Here is a 22,131-nt window from a genome sequence, read left to right on the forward strand (position 1 = left end):
CGATAGAGCAAAGATTTTTGTTTATTAGCGGAAGAGCGGACTCGTCCAAACGTGTCTAGGCGGCCGGACACGAGCCGGGCGTGACCCCGGACGACAAATGGGCTCGGCTCACGTCCAGGTGGGTGTCCAGGTGCGACTTGACCAGCCGAATGTTCTTCAGACAACCTCTGAAGGGCGACTCCACCGACAGGCAATTCTGTTTGACTCCGTCTGCGGCGGCAAACGACAAAAGGCAAAAGGCGTTTACCGGCTGACCGGTGTTCTCGCCCCAGAAAACCTTGGCGTGCGGGTTGGCGGGCGGGCCTGACCTGGGTAGCCGCCCACGTACACGGGATTATTGGTCTCGGCTGAGGTGGACTGCGGGTAGGGGTTGGGAACCGAGTGGCGCCTCCCGTCCACGCTGAGAGTAAGGCTGTGTTTGGTCTTTCTGGCCAGCAGGCGGTGCCAACGTCCGTCGCAGAGGGCCGGACCGCCGGAAGCCACCGCGACTCTCCCCGCCCCGTTATTCACGTTAAACACCACCTGAAAAGGGTTCCGTACAACTCAGCTGTGCACTGGTCGCACACTCTCAGCGCAGTCAACAGATGAGATAGATCGGATATATCACTTTTTTTCTTTCTTTCTTTCTTTCTATCATTTTACTGTGAAATTCATTGAGTGACAGTTGTCCAAGCCATCATTGGATAAAATGCAATCCCACTGCGCAGTCACGCATCACGGCATTGACAGCACTTGCTCGTAAGTGGGTCTTTTCAGTGGGAATGGCTGTCGGAGTACGTCCAAATAGGAGAACAAGTGTTTAAAACTTTGTTTTTTTGAGTGACAAAAGTCTGTTTTGCAAAATATGCAGCGAAGCTCATGTCAGCGAGTTTTCCCATGGACAAATAGGGACTATCAATGGACGCCAGATCACCTCAAGGACAGATGAGAAAAATAAGGTCAATCAGATTTGTGCAAATTCTAGTTCCATTTATTAATTTGGACTATGCATGGATATTAATCATTAAATGTTATGGCTAGGCGGCCCGGCGGCGTGAGTGGTTAGCACGTCGGCCTCAAAGCTCTGGGGTCCTGGGTTCAAATCCAGGTCGGTTGACCCGTGTGGAGTTTGCACTGTGGGTTTTCTCTGGGTACTCCGGTTTCCTCCCACATTGCATGGTCAAATTAGAGGGAACATTGGTTCTGTATGCAAATTGTTTCAGGAATACCGTAGGAACATTGGAACGAGAGATCCACGGCTGTGGGATTTGGAATGGGACACGTCAAAATGTCCAAAGGCCAACTTTGAATATGGGCCAATCTTGAGGAAAAAGTCCCCGTGTCGGCCCACCGCACCGCCCAATCTATTTCGACGGCGCTCGGCGCTTACCTGCCCTCGGATCATCTCCAGTCCGATGGCGTCCACTTTGGCGCTGCTGATGCCGAGGAAGACGGCTTCCGATCGGCTGGTGCGAAACTCCAGAGACACCGACACGTCGGAACCCACCTTGTAGCCGTCCCTCACTGAGCGGAAGGACCCACCGGGTGAGCCATGAGATTCTCGCCGGGGCTCGCCGGGGCTCGCCGGGGCTCGCCGGGGCCGGCGCTTTGACTCACTCAGTACGGCGTAGCCGCTGCCGTCGAAGTAGCTCCCCGTCTCGTCCCGACTGAAACAGGAGGCGGCGTCGCGTCGCGATGCCGGCCGAGAGAGATCCAGCGTGGCGCCGTTCAGGCTCACGGAGTGAACGCAACCCGGGAAACCGCTCGTCACCTGAGACGGACGCTCGTTCAAATCCCCGGCGAGACCGTGCCGGCGCCGCATCGCTCTTACGTTCATTCTTCGGCCCCGGTACGCCGGCGGCAGTCCGCCCAGGTACAGGCGCTCGCTCACGTCCAGCTGGTTGCCCTTGACCGCCGCCACGTCCGGAGCCGAGGCGTCCACGGAGACGGAGACGGATCGCCGACCGACGTCCGCGCTCACCTGGAAGGCGAGCGGCTCGGTCAAGTCCGCCCGCCGGCCCACTTTTGGGACCTCCGCCCCGCTTACCGTGTGCCATTTGCCATCGTCCACGCTGACCGAGGAGGCGGCGGTGGCCACGCCCTTCCCGAGATCCGCCGACATCAGCGCCCGGCCGCCCACCAGCTGCAGGACGGCAAAGTCCGCCCGGCGGTCGTCGGTCAGGAGCAGCAGCAAGCCGTCCCGAGCCCGCGTTCGAAGCGACAGTCGCAGGGACACGCTGGCGGACGAGAAGAGAAGGGGTCGGGTCACCTGAGCGGCGGCCGGGCAACGGCGCCCCCCCCCCCCCCCCGAGCCGACTCACCTTTTGCGCACGGCGGCCGGCTCCAAGAGAAAGGTCATGTGACTGTGTCGCGATGAGCCAAACTGCACCGCCGTGGGCAGGAAGCTCAACTCCTTTTCCTGCGCGCACTATTCGGGATGGGGGTGATACATTCAGGAGATCAAGTGGCACAAAAGATTACACTCATAAAATGATAGCGTGGGTAATAATATATATTTGTCTGCACTTGGACCATTACAAGTTTTCTCCAGGAATTTGATCTACCGTGAGCTGGGCAGACGTCATGGTGCCGGGAGGGGTGGGCGGGGCCACCGACGGGTGGGAAGGATACAGAGTGGCTTCCACGTCCGCCTCTTCGGGAAGCAACGCCCCCGTGATCTTCTCTTCCAGTCGGCAGCTGTCGAGGACCGCCCCCTCATACTTGAGCGCCACCGACAGGTCGATCAAGCTAGCGGGACGGCACCGATCAATACGGAGAGCACGTGGGGACCGCCCGCCTTGGTACGCGCGGAACCGACCGGTCGCCCAGCACCAGGTGCTGTACGCATCCTCTGAAGGACTTGGACAGGTTCTGCAATCGGAGCGGCAAATGAGACTCCTCCCCCGAAGGCAGTCCCCCGATGAAAAAAGAGGCCGCGGAGAGGTCCGCCAATCCGCCGGCTGTCGGCGAGGCCCATTTGACCTTTCCTTCGTCAACTTGCAGGGAAAAGGACCTGCGGGAAGGACCCGTTGGCGTTGGGACGGCTGCGAGGGCAGCCGTCGCCACCCCCACCGGCGGCGCCGCTGAGGCTTACTTTCTATTGAAGTTCAGAACCACCGAGTGTTTTGACCCATCGGCCAAGGATCCGCCGTCGGGCGCGGCGACCGCCACCCGTTGGCCCTCCGCGCCGATCTCCCCGAACTCCGCCTCCAAAGAACCGGCCAGCAGGTGCGCGGACAGAAAGTACTGGCAAGTGGGGCGCGGGTATTTCTAAGGTGGGACACGCCCACCCTGTGGCAGAGGCGGCATCGACATCGTCTTACCCGCCGCTGCGAAGGCTTTGGAGTCAAGGCGGCCAACAGGACTCCCGATCGGTTGTTTGATGTGAAGGAGAAGAGAATCTCCGCCTCCTGCTCCAGGGAACCAGGAGCAATCTGGACGTAGCCGCCGCCGGCGCTTAAAATGGACACGCTTCGCACCGCCTAGATGGCCGGGAAGATGCCAGACCAAACACATCCACAAGTGAGCTAAGGCAGTCAAAAGTCGGAGCAAATGTCTAGCAAGCACCGAACGCTCCAGACACCCCGCTTTATCCAAATGAGCCACTTGTGTCTGCTGATATCCAGACCGTAGGCCAGAGTGGAAGTTTGGACATTCCCGAGCTAGGGTTAGAGTCCAAACGGTAGACGTTCACCTCCAGAATGCAGCCTTTCCTCACGCCGTGGGCATCCCTCAGGAGGTCAAAGTTCAACCTGGCGATCTCCACGTTCTTGATGCAGCCCACGTAGGACCTGGAGGCCACTTGGCGTCTGGGGGGGGGGGGGGGGGGGGGAAGCATGGAATGCCAAAGTGTGATGTCACCACCGTGACAAGCTGTCGGGTCGCGACAAGCTGTCGGGTCACGACCGCGCCGACGCCGGAGTCCGACCCGACCTGATCGGTCGGGAGGCCGGAAGTCCGCCCACGTAGATGGGGTCCAGATCGGAACGGTTGAGATCGGAGGCGCTTCCGGGGGACTCCGCCTCCAGCATCTCTTTATCGGACGATTGGTCGGCCGGATTGATCAACAGGTAGCCTAAAGTCGGGGGCAGACACGTACCGCCGTCCTTCAGGGCCGCCCGCTCGAGTCCCACTCCGGCGCGCGGGGCTCACCTTTGCGTCGGTTCCTCTGCGAGGTCACCTTGTACCACGAGCCCGTGTTGTACTTCCTGAGCGAAGTTAGGACCAGGGGACCGGAGCCCAGGTCAAAGGTAAGACGCACGCAGCCCTCCACCAGCTCGATGGACAGAAAGTCCCTCTGCGGGAAAGGCCAGGAAACATTAGGCTGTAATCGTCGTCGTTTTAGGGCCCGGCCATTTTGGAAAGCCATCTTGTCGATACATTTTGGCTCAGCCCCTCTCGTTTGGGACTCTGGCGTAACTGCGTCCAATGATGAGCCGGAGCCCGGTCAGCGCCCTGAAGCTAGCTAGCCACCTTTGTAGCAACTGTGAACGTTAGCGTCGTCGTATGACGTGGACTCTTAAAACCCACCCGCTCATCTAGCTCGCTTTCTATGAGCCATAAAGTAACATTGTTTTCGGCACGACCCCATATTTGTCACATTTGTGTGTTTTCCAGCTCACGGTGTCGTTGGAGGCCAGGTACAAGAGTAAGCCGCCCGGCGACAGCGTTTTAAACAGCAAGACCACGGAAGTGGACGTGGCCCGCAGAGACTTTTGGACCACGGAGAATCCGGAGCCGTCAAAGTGGAACGACGTCTCCTCCGCCTGTGGACTGAGATGGCGTTGGGCGTAAGTTTAGCCAGGCCTCGTGTCGGCGCGTGTCGGCGCGTCCCGTCCGTCCCGCTACTTTTCTGCTGCCTACCTGCTGAAGCAGCCTCCGCACTGTCCCCGTCTGTCCACGTAGTTCCACAAGCCGACGTTCTTCTCGTTGAGCGACGCCTCGCCCAGACATCCCCGAAACGTCGACCGCCGCAAGGCCGCGGGCCTCTGCCGTCGCCACACAGACAGACGGTAAGCGCCCGCCCGCTCGCCCGTACGTGGCGCGACGCGCGTCCGGGTCACCTGAGCGCCGTCCGCCAATCCCCCCATGTGGACCGTCGTGTCGTTGCCCACGTGTAGAACCCGAGCCGGTCCGGGCGACGCCGCCGTCACCGTCGGCGGCGACGGCGACGCCTCCAGCTGGTGGACGGACAGGAAGCCACGCGCGCCCAACCTGCCAAAATGGCCGTCCTTTACCGCCGACGCCGGGCGCGCACGGAGGTTTTGGTACCTACCGCGTGACGTTGATTGTGGTCCATTTGTCGTTGGCGATGTCCAGCCCCGGATACTCCAGCCTGGCGCTGCCCGATCCCACGTCCCAGAGGAAGGAAACCTTGCCGTGGTTCATCTCCACCGCAAGGAAGTCCACCTGGATAGCCGGCGGCAGCGGCGGCGGCGGCGGAATAGCGACAACCCTCAAAGCCAATGGCAGCTGGCACGTCCATTCGCAGTGAGTAACTCAAATGTATTCATTTGCAAAGCGACGTTTAGACGATTGATTCTCGGGTCTTAAGCAAACGCTGAAAATGTCAAAGCTCGAGTTCGCCCACCATTCAGTCGCTCATGCGGGGGCCGATAGTCGGACAGTTTGCGCTCCATACCGTGCCTTTCTTTTCTTCTGCATTTCCTCGCGCATCTGGTTTCCGCCCCCAAAAACCAAGTCGTCGCGGAGAAACGAGGCGCTTACCGTCGTCTTGCCGCCCACGTAGAAGAGGAGGTTGTCGGGACTTTTGGTCTTCAGCGTCAAAGTCAAGGTGTTGAAGTTGCTGGACTGAATTTGCGGTCGGTAAGACCGCACGCAGTCGCCGTCCGCCCGCACGGCCACCTTGATCTGAGGACACGGCACGACGTGACGGATCACGCGGGGCGGACGGCGGGACGGCGGGACGTCGGGGGAAGCACGTACGGACGCCGCTTGTCTCCTGGCCTGGTAGATGAGCTCCCGGACGTCGGACAGGTTCCTGCTCAGGCTTTCTCCCAGCCGGCTCAAGGGCTTGATTTTCTCGCTCAGGTTCTGCGTGCGAAGCTCCGCCTCTTCCAAGGTACGCCGCGCCTCGTCGGCTGCGTGCGCCGCCAAAAACACGGGTGACGGAAGAAGGGCGAGGGGCCCCGCCCGCTCTTTCGGCCCAGACAAACCTGCCAGACGCGTGCGCGTCATCAGCCGCTCGGTCTCTGCCGCGCTGGCGTTGGTCTTTTCCAGCGCCGAACGGGAGTCGCTCAGCTGGCGCCCCAGGGCCGACAAACGCTCCAGCGCCTCCCGCACGCTGGAGTGAGCCAGAGCGGCCCGCGAGCCGGCCAACGAGCCGGCCAACGAGCCGGCCTCCTGCCCCGGCGGCCGTCCTGCGTCCCGTGGGCCAGTTAGTTGGCACGCCGCTCCACCTCGGGTCGGAAGCGGCAAAGTCTCACCGGCGGTGAGGTTCCCACGGAGGAGGACGCTGGTATTCAGCGTGCGCTGGCTCAGCGTCCGCAGTCTGCCGGTGAGCGCCGACAGCGTCAGCCGCAAGTCTGGCGAGCGCAAAGGACGAGCTAGCGTTCCAGCGGAAAAGCGCGCCCCACGCCCGAGGACTCACCTCGGTTGGTCCGCTCCACGGCCCGAGTCTCGTCCAGGGCGGCGGAGATCCGGTTGGGTGCGGCTCCGCCCTCCGCGGACGGCTCCCACCGGCCGGTCTGAAAGACGCGGCGAGAGAGCGCGGCTCTTTCTGACCACGTTCCTTTCCGGGCCGAGTCTGGGAGTTTTTTTCTCACCAGGTCGAGAGCGGCGCCCGCGGAGCGGACGGCGTCCAAGGCCATCCGCCAGGCGCGCTCCACGTCGTCGGCGACGTCGGCCTCCGGCGGCGCCGACGCGGATCGCCGGCCGTTCTCGGAAGCGTTCCGCGCCGGTGACAAATCGCTAAGACGGTAATATACGGCCACGGTTTTTAGTTTTGGAAAAGCGGCGTCATTGTTGGTAGACCGCCGAGTGGCACGGTGGTTACCTATCCAGGGAGAGGGCGTGGCTCTCCATCTGGCGGGCGTGGCTCTCGGCTCGATAAACCCGTTCCAGCGAGTCGCTGCTCTTCAAAGCGGTGAGCAGAGCCTCCACTTTCTTTCTCAGCGGGGTGCGCCATTGATCCAGTTGGCCTCCCAGCGCGTCCGCCTCTTTCGGCAATTGGGCCAGCGGAGGTCCGGCGGCGCTGACGTTGGCCAGCGGCGAGGTCAGGTCCAGCACGTCGTCCAGCAGCCGCCGAGCGTCCTCCATCGCGCCCTCCACGCACGCCCGCGCCTCACTGACGTTCCGCCGCCTCGCCTGACGCGCAGACGGCGGCCGACTCGTGGTTGGCTATTGGATCTATTCCAATAGCGGGAAGGGGGAGGGGCTACCTACCTCATAGTCGGTCAGCAGCCCGTTAGCGGCCTTCAGCAACACTTGCGTTTGCGCGCTTTCTCGAGCGGCGTCTCCCGTTCGAGTCTGCGCTTCTCGCAGCTTTTGCACGTTAGCGTCCAGGGCCCCGGCCAGGAGGCGGAGGGCGCCGTCCTCCCCGGCCGGAAAGCGCCGTGGGATGGACTCCGCCAGCGACTCTGCGAGACTGAGAAAGAGATGGCTGGGCTCGACGGAGCAAAGATGGAGCGCGATGGAAAACTCACCCGAGCTCACGACGCGCCAAATCGGCGGCCCCGCCGAGACGCGGGGCTCGCATGTTTTGCAGCGCCGAAGTCATCCGGTCCAGCAGACGCGTCCGATCGGCCGCTTGTAGCGCCTCTCGGTCGGTCCGGTTGAGTCGCTCCGCCTCCGCCCCGAGCGCTGCGCCAACGGCCAGTTAAATACTTGAAGCCAGCCGGGGTCGACGGACGGCGACGGACGGCGACGGACGGCTCACTTTGGATGCCGTCTTGAATCGCCTGGATCTTTTCCGTCAAGCCGCTCGCGAGCGACAAGCTGTCGCCGAGCTCCCCGCGGCCGGACGACACGGCGCCGGCGGCCTGGCCAAAGGTTGGAAAGGCTTTCCTTGTAGCCACCCCTTGGAGGATGACCCACGCGTGCTTACCCGATCTATCAGTGCGGCGATGTCAGAGGTCAGATGCGCCGCCTCTTCTTCTACACGCGAGACTCTCGTCTCGAAAGAAGCGCCTTCTGATAGCATCAGCTGTCAGACAAAGCGCTCGAGTGAGCCAACGCGTACGCCGTGACGCGGATCCTGTGGCGATAAATGACACCAGCTCGTACCTTCAAGTCGCCGGTCTTCTGGATGAGCGCCACCAGCTGATGGTAGGGCGCCATAGTGACGGCGCTGATGTTGAAGGCTCGCCACCGCCGGTGGACGGCGTCCAGGTCGTCCAGCAGGGCGCCGGCGCAATCGTCGTCGCACGCTAGAGGCCAACGACGGCGGCTTACGTGGAGGCCCATCTTTTGGGTGGTTTTTGGCAAGGGGGCGTGCACTCACCCACGCATTTGCCCTCCTCCAAGACGTAGCGCTCGTCGCAGCGGTCGCAAGTGGGACCTCGGACCCCGGCTCTGCACCGGCACAGGCCGGTCAGGGGCTCGCACGAGGCCTCCAGGGAGCCCCAATGGCTGCAGCCGCACGGGCTGCACTTCCCCCCTGGCGACGAGGAGTTGCCGTAGTAACCCGGAGAGCACCTGCCAGAGGGAGAGCCGTCGTACGCGGGAGCGGCGGCGGCGGCGGCGGCCCGACGTAACTTGAGGCGGCCGCGTACCGCTGGCAGTAGCGGCCCTCGTATCCCGGCAGGCAGGAATTGCAGCGAAAGTCTCCCAGCGTTCCCTCCGACACACACGTGGGACTGAAACTGCGAGCGTTCCAAAATCGGAGAATGAAATATTGACTCTGTGGAAAGTGACGGGAGCCAAAGAATGGCGCCACACCTGTTGTCCCGCAGAGGGCAGGCGCACGGCGAGCAGTCGTCGACGGAGCCGCTGACATTCCCGTGATGACCCGGAGCGCACCGCTCGCAGTTGGCCCCGTCGGTGTGATGCCGGCAGTCCTGCGCGACCGGGACGGCGCCGCGTGAGCGTGGCTCCGCGGTCCTTCCGACCGGTATCGCCACTCACCAGGCAGCGCCCGCTTTCCACGTGGCAGCCGGCGCTGTGGTTGTTGCAGCGACAGGCCACGCACGGCCTCACGAAAGCAGACTTTCGAGCCACGGGCGACAACTCCGATAGCGGCTGGCGGAAGAAACCCGGGGCGCAATCCTACGGACCAACCAAAGTGGGGAAAAGTCAGAGGACGCCGACCCCGACGACGGAGTCTCGGCATTACCTGGCAGGACAGTCCGGCGTAGCCCGGCGGACAGAAACACGACTCGATCGACCCGGTCGCGCCAGTCCCGCCGGCCTCGGCGGCCTCGGAGAGGTGGGCTTCCCGCCCCGTCTCCATGGTGATGTTGGAAATGCTGGAAAGGCTCGGGAGACGTCAAAGGGGCCGGACGGAAACGTTGGGCCGGTCGGGAGAGCTTGACCGGCGCTCACCTGCTCTGCCGCAGTCCCGTCCCGTACGAAGCCTTGACCATGACGTACTGCAAGTCGGCCAGAACCGACAGGAAGTCGCTATGACTCACCGCCTTCTCCGACACCGAGTTGAAGTACTTCCACTTGCGCTGTTGCGGGCGCACACAGACACACGGAAGGTCACCACGCAAGTTAGCGGCGGTCCAATCCCGAGGAGTCGGCCGGCACCTCTGTCAACTGGATGTCGTGCCGGGTCCCGACGCCGTTGTCGGGCGCCGCCGCGTCGGTGTAGATGAGCAGCTTCCTTAAGGCTCCGCCTCTCATCAGCACTTGCGGGTCTTGATTGGCGAAGCCTCCGGCGTCGTCCGCGTAGAAGGTCACCACGTAGGACAGCACCCCGCCGTAGGACAGGAGCTAAAGGCAAATGCCAGAGTGACCACTTTGGGCCCCACGTTTCCCCGATAACGCGCAGACCGACGTTGTATCCGACGCTCTGACGCTAACCCAAACGGGCGCCAAACAAAGTGCCTGGCTGACCCCTACAGAACGAAAGGGGGCTCACCTGCTGCCCTTCAAACTGGGGGGGCAGTCTCCAATAGAGGGGCCCTCCTCCACCGCTGGCGTTGAGCCGCCTGGTATCCAGCAGCGTGTCGCCGCCCCGTCGGTAGACTCCGGCCGTGGCGGCCTCGCCGTCGGCCCGGCCGACCATGGGCAGCAGAACGGGAGAGCGGTCCGCCGAGATCTGCCCGAGGGGAAGGCGTCAGCGAGCGGCCATTAGGGCGAGCCCCGATCCCGGGCTACGCACGAGGGCTCCGACGAGGCCGGCGCGCTCCTCGCAGTCCCGGCTGACTCCGGAACAGTAGCACGGCGTGCAGCCCTCCGGCCGCTCCGCGGACAGGGCGAAGAAACCCCGAAGGCATTCCTGGCAGCGTCGCCCCGACACGGCCGCCTACGAGGACACACGGGCAGATACTCGCTAGGTAGGCCGGCGGGACTCACGGCGACCTGGCGCGGCCCGTCTGGCGTTACCTTGCACGCGCACTCGCCGGTGGGCCGGCAGTCGCACGTTCCCGAGGTGGCGTCGCACCATTCTTCCCGCGTCCCCGCTACGTCGCAGCCGCACGGCGGGCAAGTGGGGTAACCGTAGTGACCGGGAGCGCAGCGCTCGCAGCGCCTGCCGGAGAATCCCTCCTTGCAGGGACAGCGGCCGTCGGTGGGGTCGCAGCGGGAGGCGGAGCTCCCGTCCGCACCGCAGTCGCAAGGCTGAAAGGACGGAGGGACCGCCTGATTTCACGCCGTCGCCATGACTTTGTGACGGCGTACCTTGCAGCCGGCCACGGGATGGTGATCCCAGAATCCCGCCTGACACGCCTCGCAGGTGTCTCCCTCCGTGTGGGCGGGGCAGATGCACTCCCCAGTTTGGTGGTGGCAATTCCCGCCCGTGCGGTTGCAGTCGCACGCTAGGAAAAGGAGAAGAACGTCAGCTGGAGGACGATAGATGGACTTTTTCCATTGTTCTTTGGAAACTCCCGTAGCCACGGAGCTCCGGTAACGTGACCGTCACCTGCGCAGTCGTCGGCACGGAAACCAAAGTATCCGCGGCCGCAGCGGTCGCATTTGTCTCCGCCCGCTCCCTCGACGCACGGGCAGCGTCCGTTGTCGTCGCAGGTCTCCCCCAGAGATCCTCGCGGGTCGCATCGGCAGGCCTCGCAGCCCGAGGCGCTCCGCAATCCAAAGAAGCCCGACTGAAGCCCAACGTCGGCCGGCGCTCGGTGATATTGAATTCGAAAGAGCAAAGGGCAAAAAAAAAGTCCTCCAACCTGGCAACGGTCGCACGCCCGTCCCGTCACGTTGTCTCGACAGACGCATTGGCCCGACGCCTCGTCGCAGACGCCGGACGAAGATCCGTTGACGTCGCACTGGCAGTCTGTCGAAAAGGAACCGGAAGTGAAGGGATTTGGACAAAAGTGCACAAAGGGGCCAAAGAGCGAGCGTTCGTAATCTGGATTTGGAGAGCTCTACATTCCTTTGGGGCTTTCAAAAACAGAAAAGAAAACAGACCTCGGCAGTTCTTCTGGTGCACGGCGTCTCCGTAGAAACCGGGAGCGCAGATGTGACAGTGGCTTCCGGCCGTGTTGCCGATGCAACGGAGGCACTCCCCGCTCTCGCCGTCGCAGCGCCCCTCCTCTTCGCCGTCCACGTTGCCGTTGCATTGGCAGCGGACGCAAGAGCCGCCCGCCACCTGCGGGTTCCCGTAGAAACCGGCCGAACACCTGGCCAAACCAAGCACAAAGGTCGGGATGCTCTCGTCGTCGGACTCGTCGCCGCCGCCGCCGCCTCCGCCGCTCGCCTCCGTGGGGCGCTCACTTGTGACACTTGCTGCCCGCGTAGCCTTCCCGACACCGGTCGCACCGCGCCAGTCCGAAGGAGTCCAGCGCGCAAGTGGGACTGAAACTGAAGCGGGAGAGGAGAGGAGAGGAGAGGGAGCCCGTCGTCGGTTACCCCACTTGAAGAGGATCGGCCACGGCGCCACCCACTTGTTGGACGGCTCCGTCAGAGGGCAGGCGCAGCGCCGACAGTCGTCCTCCGTCCCTTGGGTGGCGTCGCCGTAGAAACCGGGGAGACAGCGCTCGCAGTGCGGTCCGCCCGTGCGATGGCCGCAATCCTGCCGGACACACCACGTGACTAAACTCGCCGACGGGTCTCGTGGCAAACATTGGCTAGCGTGTGTACGCCGGCAGTCGCTCCCCCGTCCGACCTATCTTCCCCCTCCTCATCTTTGGCTTCCCGTGGTCATGTCCCTCTGGCATTTGGAAGCACCAGATGCCCCCCACCCGCCTCAAAACCTCGTCTCATCTGCGGCGTACGGCAAATGTGTGGCCTCGCCGTCCAACTCACCAGACACGTGCCGTTGGCATCGCACTCGGAGGCGTGGTCGTTGCATTCGCACTGCACGCAGTTCCCTCCGAACAAAACGCCGCCCAGCCTGTAAAAACCTGGAAGGCAGGACTGCGGAGGACATGCAGAAAGACGGTCATTCGGAGGGGCCGGTGTTTCCCTCTGCTCGGAGTGGCCCCGTTTCCTCCGGTCTCACCTCGCAGGACGTGCCGCCGTACCCCCACGGGCATTGGCAGGTCTCCACGCCGACCGCGCGGACGCCCGACGCGGCCCGAGGGTCAGCCACGTCCAGGGACGCGGCGACGAGACTGCCGGGAAGGAAGTTTGGAATGGTGGCTCGAGGATCGCCAAGGCGTGTCCGACCGCGACCTCACCTCACGGCGTCGCCGGCGGAGGCGTCGTCGACGTGAACTTCCACCCGCAGCGAGGTCACCTCGGCGAGGACGGACATCAGGTCGTCGCGGCTGACCGCCGCGCTCGTTCCTTCCTCCGCGAAATGCCGGGGGAGCATCTCCACGGCGACGGAGCGCCGAGCCGACGGCGACAGAAGGACGGCCCGAAGGGCCGAGAGGCGGAGCGTTCGCCCGTCCCCCTGCGGAGGAGAAGGCGCTCATGGCGACCACGATCCACCTGGCGCTCGGGCCGGTGTTGGCTCGGCGCCGTCCGTCTACCTGAAGCCTGACATCGGTGCGGACGGCGACCGGACGCTGCGGCTCGTCCCGCCAGCCCCGGTACGCCAGCGAATAATTCAGGAGGCCGCCGTAGGACGAGAGCTGAAAAGAGAGGCGAATTGACGCCCGCGACGGACGGACGCCGATCGTGGCCTACCTTGTTGCCGAGAAAAGCGTCGCCCGCTTCCCACGACAGCCCTCCGTGTTGACGCCGTTCGACGAAGGAGGCGTCGTCGTCGGAGGCCTCCGCGGAAGGGCGAAGCCGAGGGTCCTTGGAAACCACCTGCCAGAAATGGACATTGGAGCGCCCGTCCTCATGTTGTTGTCCCGAGCGGACCCATTTGAAGTCTTTGTCACCTGCGCGGTGGACCAGGTGGAGCTTTCACAGACGTTGGACACGCCGAAGCAAAAGCAATCGGTGCAGCCCAGCGGGTCGGCGGCCCGCAAGTTGTAGAATCCGGCTTTGCACAGGTCGCAGCGCACCCCCATCACGTTGGCCTGGGAAGAACCCAGCGGTCTCGTGTAGCGCCCCGGCCTATCAAGAGGGATCCTATCCCGGGAGCCGGGACCCGGGGACCTACTTTGCAAACGCAGTCGTCGCACGGGTCGTCGCCGAGGCTGCCGGCGAGCTCGCACTCGCAGCGGTCGCAGAGAGGAAAATCCCGGAAGCCGAATGCGCAACGGTCGCAGCGGCGCCCGGCGAAGCCCTCTTTGCACGCGCACTGCCCGGCGCCGGTCCCCGGCGCCGACTCACCTGGCCAAGCGTCGTCCCTGGTGCAGACGGGAGACCGGGCGCCCCTCGGGTCGCAGCGGCACTCCACGCACGGCGACTCGGCACGCGGGGAAACCTGCCGGCGTGCACGCGTCACGGCTTCCCCCGGCGTCACGGCTTCCGCCGGTCGGCGCGCCTCACCCCCTCGGGTCTGTAGAAACCTCCGGCGCAGGTCTCGCAGTTGATCCCGGCCGTGTTCCGCCGACAATGGGCGCAGACGCCGCCCCCGCGGCGAAGGCCCCGGACGTCCAGGCTCAATCCGAGATCGGCCACCGTTTGATTGTAGAAACAGTCGTCGGCTTTCCCGTGACAGTTGCACTCTGACGACGGGCACGGCCAGAGATTTGCCCCCTCCGTTTCCGCCAAAGGCCGGACGTGGGGGGAGACGGGCCGACCCTCACCTTCGCAGGTGTTTCCCTCGGAGACGGTGCCCGGCTGCCACGGCAGCTGCCGGTAACCGGGACAACAGTGCTCGCAGCTGCTCCCGCAGGTGTTGTGTTCGCAGACGCACTGTAGTTTCTACGGGGGCGCACCAGAAAGCCTCAGAAAGCGGCCGGCGGGCACCGACGGGACGGCGCCGCCCTCCATTACCTGGCTGACGGGGTCTAGCGGACAGCTGCGAGCGTGTCCGTAGCAGATGCACATCCCGCCCACAGAGATGTCTTTGATGGAGTAGTAGTACTGGGAGAAAAAGAGGTGGGGGGGGCCATGGAGTCGTTGTTCTCCGGTCGGCCGCCATGGCCGAAAAGCCCAGACCTACCCGACGGGTCACGATGGGGTCCACCTCTCGAGGGTCGCGGGCGCTCAGGGTCATCAGGTCGGCGTTGAGCGTTCGGATTCGCTGCAGCCGAAGGCGGATGAAACGCGCCGAGGTGAAGTTCAACAGTTCGGAAGTCAAATCGTCCGCTCCGGGTCGACTGTTGATCAGCGACGTGTGGATCTGCGGCGAGAGACGCCAGAGGAGGGTCCGGAAGAGGCGGAAGAGGCGGAAGGGGGGCAAGGGGCGCTCCCAACCGGAACACCCAATTCACCTCTCCGTGCTCCAGAGGCTCCAGCCTGGAATAGAAGGAGGTGCAGATGACCTCCGTGTCGCCTTTGTAGGTGGGGGGTCCCAGTCTGGGCGTCACGTTGTAGCGAGACAAGCACTCGGAGTCGCTGATGGCGTAGAACTGCCACGGCTGGAAGGTCACGCCGTCCACCGAACGCTCCAGGATCCAGTTACCTGCGGCGAGGACCCCGTTGACATCTCCCCGCCCTCCGGCTTTTCATTTGGCGTTTGGCCAGGATGGCGGGGCGCCGCACTGACCCGGTCGAGGAGAGTTGGCCGCCTTGATGATGACGTAGGCCACTTGAAAGATCTGAAAGGCCAGAAGGGACGGGGGATGGGCCTCGGCCACGGAGCGGCCGCTTCCGCCGAGCTCACCTGTTTCAGATCCAGCGTGACGGTCACCCAGTGGAAGCGCCGCCCGTTCTTGATGCTGGGACTCTGCCACCATCGGTTGGTTCCGTCGATGGCGTTGCCGATGGGGTGGCGTTCTGGACAGAGAAGGCCGCCGTTCAAATTCTCATTGGCCCGCCCGGCTGGCCTCTGGTCTGGCCTCTGCTCTGGCCTCTGGTCTGGCCTGGAAAAACCTGCTACCTCTGGACAGAATGGAGTTGGCGTCGCACTTTGGACAGTGGGGGTTCTTGATCAGGCGTCCGGGAACGTGTTCCACCAACTTGCAGTAGACCTCGGCTTCCGGGTCTCCGCACGTGGCGTTGCTGCTGACGTCCGCGTTGCTGGCCAGGTTCAAAATGGCCGGAAACAAACCTGCGACACCCGGGGATGGCTCGAGGAATTTTTGCTCCATTTAGGCCTTAACATTTTGGGGGCGATTGGGAGCGATGAAGTTTGCCGAGCGGACTCGGATCGCACCTAAATGGACCCCCCGGAAGAAAGCCGGTGCGGACTTTTCCCAGAGGCCGCGCTCTTGCGAGCGCAGCTGCAAAGGTGCGAGAGTAGCGAGTGGGTGGTCCGGGTCCCTCGCGCACAAAGTGGCATTGAGGAGCCTGGCCCGGGGGGATTGGGGCTGCCATTGTTATGTGTGTGTGGGCGGGGGAGGATGCCCTTTGTTAAGGCTAATTATCAGGCACACGCGAAGGCAAAAGCAAAGGTGCGGGTGCAGGCGCAGGCGCAGGCGCAGGCGCAGGCGCAGGCGCAGGCGCAGGCGCAGGCACAGGCACAGGCGCTTTCTTTCCCCATTGCTTTTCACCATTGCTCTTGGTTCCAGAATACAAGATTACCCCTTGGCAAAGGCACGCGGGGGTCAAGACGCCCAATTACCCGCCATTAAGCACCATTTTCTGGGCTTCCCGTTGGCTCCTTGCTTCCTTTCTTTTCTCAAGCGTCGCCCTCACCCTCGCCCTCACCCTCACCCGTAGCCCAAAGCTAAGCCTAACCCCCACACGGAAGAAGCCACTTTCCACCCGAGCGGACAAAAGGCCGGCGGTCGGCAGACAAACGTTTGAACTCTCCCCCGAGCGCCGCTTTCCTATGCGCGGAGCGTCCTTGGCACGGGAACGCGACGCCCAGACTAAACACGGACGGGCGCGTCAAGGACACCAACACGCTCTAGGAATCCGGCCGCCCGCTTTCGCAGCATGGCTCGTGAGCCGGATGGCGACTTCTCCGGAGCGCGCCAAAGTCACGAGGCCCTCCCGGGCCGTCGCTCCCACTCGGCAGAAAGTAGTCAAGGGTGGACGAGGAGCGACCCGGGCCACCCCGGACGGACCCTCGCCCCGGCATTGCGGGACGGACGAATTTGCGGGTGGCGGGACGGAGGAGGACGAGTCTCACCTCTCTGGCGGGAAGCGGCCAGCCCCGCGGGCCACGGCGAGAAGGAGAGCCAGAGCAAGAGGAGGCACTTCATGGCGATGGCGAAAAGCGGGCCGAGACCAAGGCGATGACGCTGGAATGCGCGCCGGGCGGCCCCACTTGAAGAATGTGTCGCTGTGTCCCAATGCCATTTCATTCATTCTCTTCTCTAATGGGGGGAGGGAAGGGGCGGACCGTACCACCTCCCCGCAGGGAGCGGGGGCTGCCGGGGGCCGCCTGGTCTTTTTAGCGGCCGGTCCGCGTGCCGGCCACGGTGCAACCAATCGGCTTTTGGCACTCGGGAGCCCCCCCCTTTGCATCCCATCCACTTTTTTTGTTGCACTGCATCCAATTCACGGGTTGCATGGCTCCTATTGGTCGGAGGCGCCTCACTTGGCCATCGAGCGTTTGAACAAATTCAAGTAGGCTCGAGAGGACGACGACGATGATGATGACGATGATGACGTGGTGTTTGACCAGGTCTGGGCCGTATAAGGACTAGAAGCTTTTTTTTCCAATGGTCATCTTGAGCGCTCCCTTTGGCTTTTAGCCGCCCACCCTGCCGCCTCAGAGTGAGTGAGGGTGTAAGGGGGGAGGGGGGTCAGGGGGCTCCCACGTTTTTTGAGGGGGTGGGCTGCCCGGAGCACAAGGCCTCCAGTCCGAAGCCTGGAATGGGATCTCCCTCTATCAATGTCCAACCATGCGAAAGTCCAAGCCAATCCCGCAGCGGCAAAGCGGTCCGCACGTCCACGCGTCTCGGTCCCGTCGCTTCCGGACTTTGGCGCGGCGTTGGAGTGACGGCAGAAGAATGAAGGGGCGGCGCTTTTCCCGAGGTCAACGGGCTACGGCGCGGCTGAAGCGCAAACCAATGACTTTTCCCCCACTCCGTGTTTGTCTGTACACCAAATGCACGAGCGCTAAGGAGTCCATAATTGATGACTATAATGACTTGTTTGTTTTGACAGAAACACGGACCTGTTTCCACAACACCACTACTACACACACACACACACACACACACACACACACACGGACACACTCGCCAGAGAGGGAGAGCTCAAAGACTTGCTTCATTTTAGCTTCATCAAATCTTATCCCACGCGAGGGCGCCATGCGCAATGCTCGTCTTTACTCCCGGCCCCTCCCTCACCAGAGTCACGGCCAAGGTGGCTGTCGTTGCGGACGCTAACTTTCAAATCCCGCGTCTTGCAGTGGGGGCCACTCTCTATCCATTGGGACCTTTTGCTAACGGGCAGATTGAAGTTAGCGCTACGGCCTTCTTCTGTGGGAGAGGGCCGTCTTGCCGGCGGTTTGCGAGTTGACCAGTAGGGGGCAGCCTTCGGCGTGTCGTAGCACCCACGTGCTTGCGATCGACTCCTGTCGTTCACAGACTCGTCCGGTGGTTATCTGTGAAACCACGTAACCGTGAAACGGATGACTTCTGGATAAATCCGGTGCTACCACGCTTTGGAAGTTAGCCGCTTGGGCGGCCGTCGGCTCTAGTCCTAAATGTATTTATTTCCGCTCCACTCGGAAACTCCGAGGCAAACTTAAGCGTTTGGAAAAACTCTGAGAAAACGGGGAACAAACGGGCTCTAAAAATAAATGGCATTTGAAAAAAAAAACATGAAAGCAGCGCCTTGTGGCCAATCCAAAAGACAGAGGTTAGAATGAGCGCACGCACGCACGCACGCACGCACTCACGCACTGACGCACGCACGTCAAAGCGCTCCCATACTGTACACACGGAGAGGCCCCTCCTACCCAGGAGAGCGCGGCACGGCACTCCTCACCTCACCTAGTCATTCATCGGGACCGGCGGCACGGTGAGCAGAGCCGCATCCGCCGCAATCTCCGAGGACGACGACGAAGACGACGGCGGCCCACTTGTTGCCACTTTCCGCTAAGCGACGGGGACGACCACCAAGCGGAGCGGGAACGTGCACGGGACCGGGACCGGGATCCGGAAGCGGGGATGTCCCGAGCGGAAGATCGCGAGGAGGCCGACTGCGTCTGCTCCTTCGGCATGAAGTCCACTTGGGACATCAACGACCCCAAACTCCCACAGGTCCTAGAACGCCGACTGCACTCTTATCCTCTCCTCTCCTGTCCTCTCCTCTCCTCTGTCCATCTCCCTGTCCTTCTTCAAAAACTCCATGGAAAGCCCTTGAAACGAGTTTGTCGCCAGTAGACGTCCCGTCGTTGCTCGGCGGCGAATGAGCAAAGGTAGCCTTCTCGCTTGGAACGGACCGGACGTCTCCTGGCCATCAACTCCTTTGGATTCAAAGTGGGACCCAATAGTCACTCACCTCTTTCAAAAAAACAAGTCCTCGTAATGGTCTAAAAGACGGATCCGTAAACGGAGACCGCGTTCCGAAGGTCTCGTTTGTGTCGGGACTCCCAAAAATCTGGGTCTGCCTTGAGTAAGGTCTGGGTCTGGCATTGGGACTGGCTCGTTTTTTTTTTCTTTTTACAGGGTCCGCCACTAAAATCGCCCGATTGCAAAACCATCGAGTGTACCGATGGCTTGAAAAATAACTCGATGTCGGGAACATTTTTGATGACCTGTTAAAAAGGAAACTTTTTTGTGTGTGTGTGTGTGTGTGCGCGCACACCGGGGAAGGGGGAGCTTGCGGGGTGCGTGTGTTTTGGTTTGACTGGGAACAAAATATAAAAACCAGTTTTCACTGTTTAAACAACAAGAGGCAGCGCGCACGCACGCACGCACGCACGCAAACGCGCACACATGCAGATCTGATCGATAGCTTTGGGACGACCGTGACAGCGTTTTGCAGAAACATTTCAGCCAAAAGATTACGTCTGCTTTTTCTGTAAAGTTTCCCGCAAGTGGCGGCGCGGGCGCTCTGTTTGGCAAAGTGTGGCGCTAAACGCCGACCCCTCTTTGCAGGACACTAAGCAGTTTGACGCCTTCCAGGAGTGGACGGACGGCTACGTGCGTTACATTTACAGCGGTGAGCGACCGACCCTTTCGAAGCCTCTCGGCCGCCTTTTGGGCTCCCGAAGGCGCTCGGCTTCCCGAAACTGGAATCGGCGAGTGTCGTCGCGCCCCGCTAACGATGCCTTTTTAGCCGAGGACAAGAACGCCCAGCGCCACCTGTCGGGCTGGGCCATGAGGAACACCAACAACCACAACTGCCAGATCCTGAAGAAGTCCTGCCTGGGCGTGGTGGTGTGCTCTCGCGCCTGCGCCCTGCCCGACGGCTCGCGACTGCAACTGCGGCCCGCCATCTGCGACAAAGCGCGCCAGAAGCAGCAGAGTGAGTATCCCGCGCTCTCCCTCTCTCCCTCCCGGCCAGCGCTCGCCGAGAGGGTGCTCACGTGCTCCCCCTTCCAGAGAAGGTTTGTCCCAGTTGCGGCGGCGCCCTGGAGCTCCTGCCGTGTCGCGGCCACAGCGGCTACCCCGTCACCAACTTCTGGAGGGTGGACGGGAAAGCCATCTTCTTCCAGGTGGATGGACGCCCAAAGCCCTAAACCTAAGCCGTTGAGCCTACGGTCGGCTCCTCTCACCTCCGCTCGCTTCCATTTAGGCCAAAGGGGTCCACGACCATCCCAGACCGGAGTCCAAGTCCGAGACGGAGGCCCGCAGAAGTTCCGTGAAAAGACGAGTAAGCTCCCCGCCGTACGCCCCCAAAAGGCGCCTGGCGGATGCCCAGGTAAAGGAGGAGCGCCCCGCTCCCGACGGCGGCGGCGCCGCCGTTCTCGCTGACGCTGGCGCTTTCAGGCTCTCGGGCCCGCCCCGCATTCCTGCGTGGAGTCGGCCGAACGCATCTCCTTCGTCGAGCCCGGCTTCCCGCAGCATTACCCGCCGTTCCAGAGTCCGGAGGCCTACTACAACCCTCACGTGGCGCTGGGGGAGATTTCCCCCGGGGCGCAAAAGAGCGCCGGCGCTCCCAGACTCTACGTGGGGAGACCCGGGTACGAGTTCCAGGGCTACCTGACCTCGCCTCCGTATCCGACGGCGGCTTCGGAATTCTGCGATCCCAGGTGAGCCCGGCGCATTGGCGTCCGCCGCCGCCGCCGGCCCCGCCATTAAACGCCGGCCAACCTCGGCAGGGCTACGGCGCTGGGTTGTCCGGCGTCCTCGACGGCCGCCCCCCTCTCGTCGTCCTCCCTGGACCCGGCGGCGGCGCCGCCCAAAGCCGGCTGGAAGGATCTCCTGAAGAATTCGTCAGCGTACGGCGACGGCCACCACTATTACGCTCCCGACTACGCGTGCCGCTACCCGGGGAACCCCCCGCCGTCTCCGGCCGCGCTGCAGACCATCATCACCACCACCACCAAAGTGAGTGGACCGGCTGGCCGTCACGCGCGCCCGCTCGCGTCTTGGGTCTTTGGTCTCTTTGCTCCTGGTCTGAGAAGGCGCCCCCGGTCTCCGGTCCCCGGTCCCCCCCCCCCCCCCCCCCCCCCAGGTCTCCTATCAGCCGTGTCCCAAGGGCGGCGTCTACCAGGCCTGCCCCAAAGCGCAGCCGGGCTGCTCCTCGCCGCCGGACCCGTCGGCCTACTCGGCCCAGGTCAAGGTGACGGAGGAGTCGGGGGGCGTCATCAAGTCCCTCTCCTTCCAGCCCGAAGCGGCAGCGCCCACCAAAACGGAGCGAGCCGACGGCTACGACTACCGCTACGGCTACGTCAACGCCAACGCCGCCGGCGCCTTCCGCTACGACGACTACTGACGTGACGGGGTTGGGGGAAGCGGCGCATTCTCTTTTGGCCGATGTGAACACAAAGCCACTCGGGGAGAAATATTTCCCAGACCTCCCGGTGGCGAATCGCTTGGGACGGGGACGCCCGGTGACCACGGCCGCAACTTCACCGGAGTGGGGCGAAGCCCTCGCCGCACGGCGTTCCGCCCACGGACATTCCAACGCTCGGTCCCGGAGATGACGTCCTCCCGCCCTCCACCCGTCGGGGTCCGCCGCCGTTTTTGACGGGCCCCTCCCCCTTTGTGACTTCCTTTCATTTCAAACGACGCGACCACTCTCGCGCCGACGTGCCGTTTGTTCTATTTATTCACCGGCGGGCGATCGGCTTCCCGAACGACTTGTGACGAGCCGACGCTCGATGGCCGCGGCCTTCGGGGAGAAAGAAAAAAAAAGGCAAAAAGTGTGCCGGCGCGTGACGTCGAAGGACGACCGTGACACGAAATGTGTGTGCGTAATAAACGTGTGCGGACAGGAAGAGTTTGGTGTCTGTCACTAAGTTCCATTAGGAGGAGTCGTCTTTGCGCCTCCACAGAGTTCAAGGTGAGGTGAAGGTAATTAGAGATCGAAGGTCAGCCCAAGGGGTGAGTCGGCGGGACAGGTGCGAAGAGGAGGAGGAGGAGGAGGAGGAGGAGGAAGAAGAAGAAAGGTTGTTAGGCCGCCCCGCCGTGGCTCCACTCGGATCTGTTTTGACTTGGAAGTCAGCCAAGGCAGTCATTCTATCCTTTCTTATCATCTCATCTTCTTCTACTTCTCCTC

General features: G+C 62.7%; 2 protein-coding genes across 3 annotated transcripts; one reads left to right on the forward strand and one right to left on the reverse strand.

The window, feature by feature from the left end:
- Window position 1: 1 nt before the first annotated feature.
- lama1 (laminin, alpha 1) lies at window positions 2-16,055 on the reverse strand. Its single transcript, XM_077624933.1, has 63 exons — window positions 15,936-16,055; window positions 15,716-15,782; window positions 15,440-15,610; window positions 15,224-15,336; window positions 15,107-15,158; window positions 14,832-15,022; window positions 14,561-14,740; window positions 14,392-14,481; window positions 14,202-14,319; window positions 13,942-14,120; window positions 13,610-13,876; window positions 13,386-13,526; window positions 13,186-13,311; window positions 13,029-13,130; window positions 12,732-12,949; window positions 12,554-12,665; window positions 12,358-12,468; window positions 11,997-12,124; window positions 11,827-11,913; window positions 11,521-11,732; window positions 11,280-11,386; window positions 11,024-11,204; window positions 10,783-10,919; window positions 10,489-10,722; window positions 10,265-10,408; window positions 10,022-10,201; window positions 9,688-9,873; window positions 9,481-9,608; window positions 9,272-9,404; window positions 9,064-9,204; window positions 8,878-8,996; window positions 8,712-8,801; window positions 8,441-8,634; window positions 8,224-8,366; window positions 8,045-8,143; window positions 7,877-7,979; window positions 7,644-7,800; window positions 7,384-7,585; window positions 6,995-7,305; window positions 6,765-6,909; window positions 6,590-6,686; window positions 6,426-6,524; window positions 6,156-6,359; window positions 5,926-6,080; window positions 5,707-5,850; window positions 5,255-5,388; window positions 5,043-5,193; window positions 4,843-4,967; window positions 4,602-4,752; window positions 4,132-4,276; window positions 3,913-4,054; window positions 3,674-3,788; window positions 3,303-3,461; window positions 3,074-3,225; window positions 2,798-2,992; window positions 2,544-2,727; window positions 2,301-2,407; window positions 2,027-2,216; window positions 1,811-1,960; window positions 1,597-1,750; window positions 1,370-1,503; window positions 309-522; window positions 2-210 (listed from the first exon to the last, which is right to left on the reverse strand). The coding sequence occupies exons 1-63, from the start codon at window positions 16,053-16,055 to the stop codon at window positions 56-58; spliced, it is 9,375 nt and encodes a 3,124-aa protein (XP_077481059.1). The 3' UTR covers window positions 2-55.
- On the forward strand, window positions 3,884-21,850 carry gcm2 (glial cells missing transcription factor 2). 2 transcript variants are annotated; one of them, XM_077624239.1, is made up of 12 exons: window positions 3,884-4,229; window positions 4,597-4,769; window positions 4,885-4,991; window positions 5,100-5,469; window positions 17,620-18,722; window positions 19,563-19,626; window positions 19,744-19,932; window positions 20,010-20,122; window positions 20,203-20,328; window positions 20,397-20,659; window positions 20,729-20,957; window positions 21,085-21,850. In XM_077624239.1, exons 5-12 carry the CDS (start codon window positions 18,630-18,632, stop codon window positions 21,343-21,345), a joined length of 1,338 nt encoding a protein of 445 aa, XP_077480365.1. In that variant the 5' UTR covers window positions 3,884-4,229; window positions 4,597-4,769; window positions 4,885-4,991; window positions 5,100-5,469; window positions 17,620-18,629; the 3' UTR covers window positions 21,346-21,850. The 2 variants fall into 2 exon arrangements, with proteins under 2 accessions (XP_077480365.1, XP_077480366.1); XM_077624240.1 differs by having other exon boundaries at window positions 20,203-20,280.
- Window positions 21,851-22,131: the final 281 nt, after the last annotated feature.

The sequence above is a fragment of the Stigmatopora argus genome, chromosome 17 (genome assembly GCF_051989625.1).
Source record: "Stigmatopora argus isolate UIUO_Sarg chromosome 17, RoL_Sarg_1.0, whole genome shotgun sequence".
Taxonomy (NCBI): Eukaryota; Metazoa; Chordata; class Actinopteri; order Syngnathiformes; family Syngnathidae; genus Stigmatopora; species Stigmatopora argus.

Bases quoted from the DNA above. Each gene is read 5' to 3' on its own strand.
- gcm2 (XM_077624239.1), top strand. From the start codon at position 18,630: ATGTCCCGAGCGGAAGATCGCGAGGAGGCCGACTGCGTCTGCTCCTTC. The intron at 20,123-20,202 runs GTGGATGGACGC...GCTTCCATTTAG, and splicing joins GGAAAGCCATCTTCTTCCAG to GCCAAAGGGGTCCACGACCA. The intron at 20,660-20,728 runs GTGAGCCCGGCG...CAACCTCGGCAG, and splicing joins TCGGAATTCTGCGATCCCAG to GGCTACGGCGCTGGGTTGTC.
- lama1 (XM_077624933.1), bottom strand. From the start codon at position 16,055: ATGGTGAAAAGCAATGGGGAAAGAAAGCGCCTGTGCCTGTGCCTGCGC. The intron at 11,205-11,279 runs GTTGGAGGACTT...GTTGGGCTTCAG, and splicing joins GGGCGTGCGACCGTTGCCAG to TCGGGCTTCTTTGGATTGCG. The intron at 4,055-4,131 runs GTGAGCCCCGCG...CCCCGACTTTAG, and splicing joins GCAGAGGAACCGACGCAAAG to GCTACCTGTTGATCAATCCG.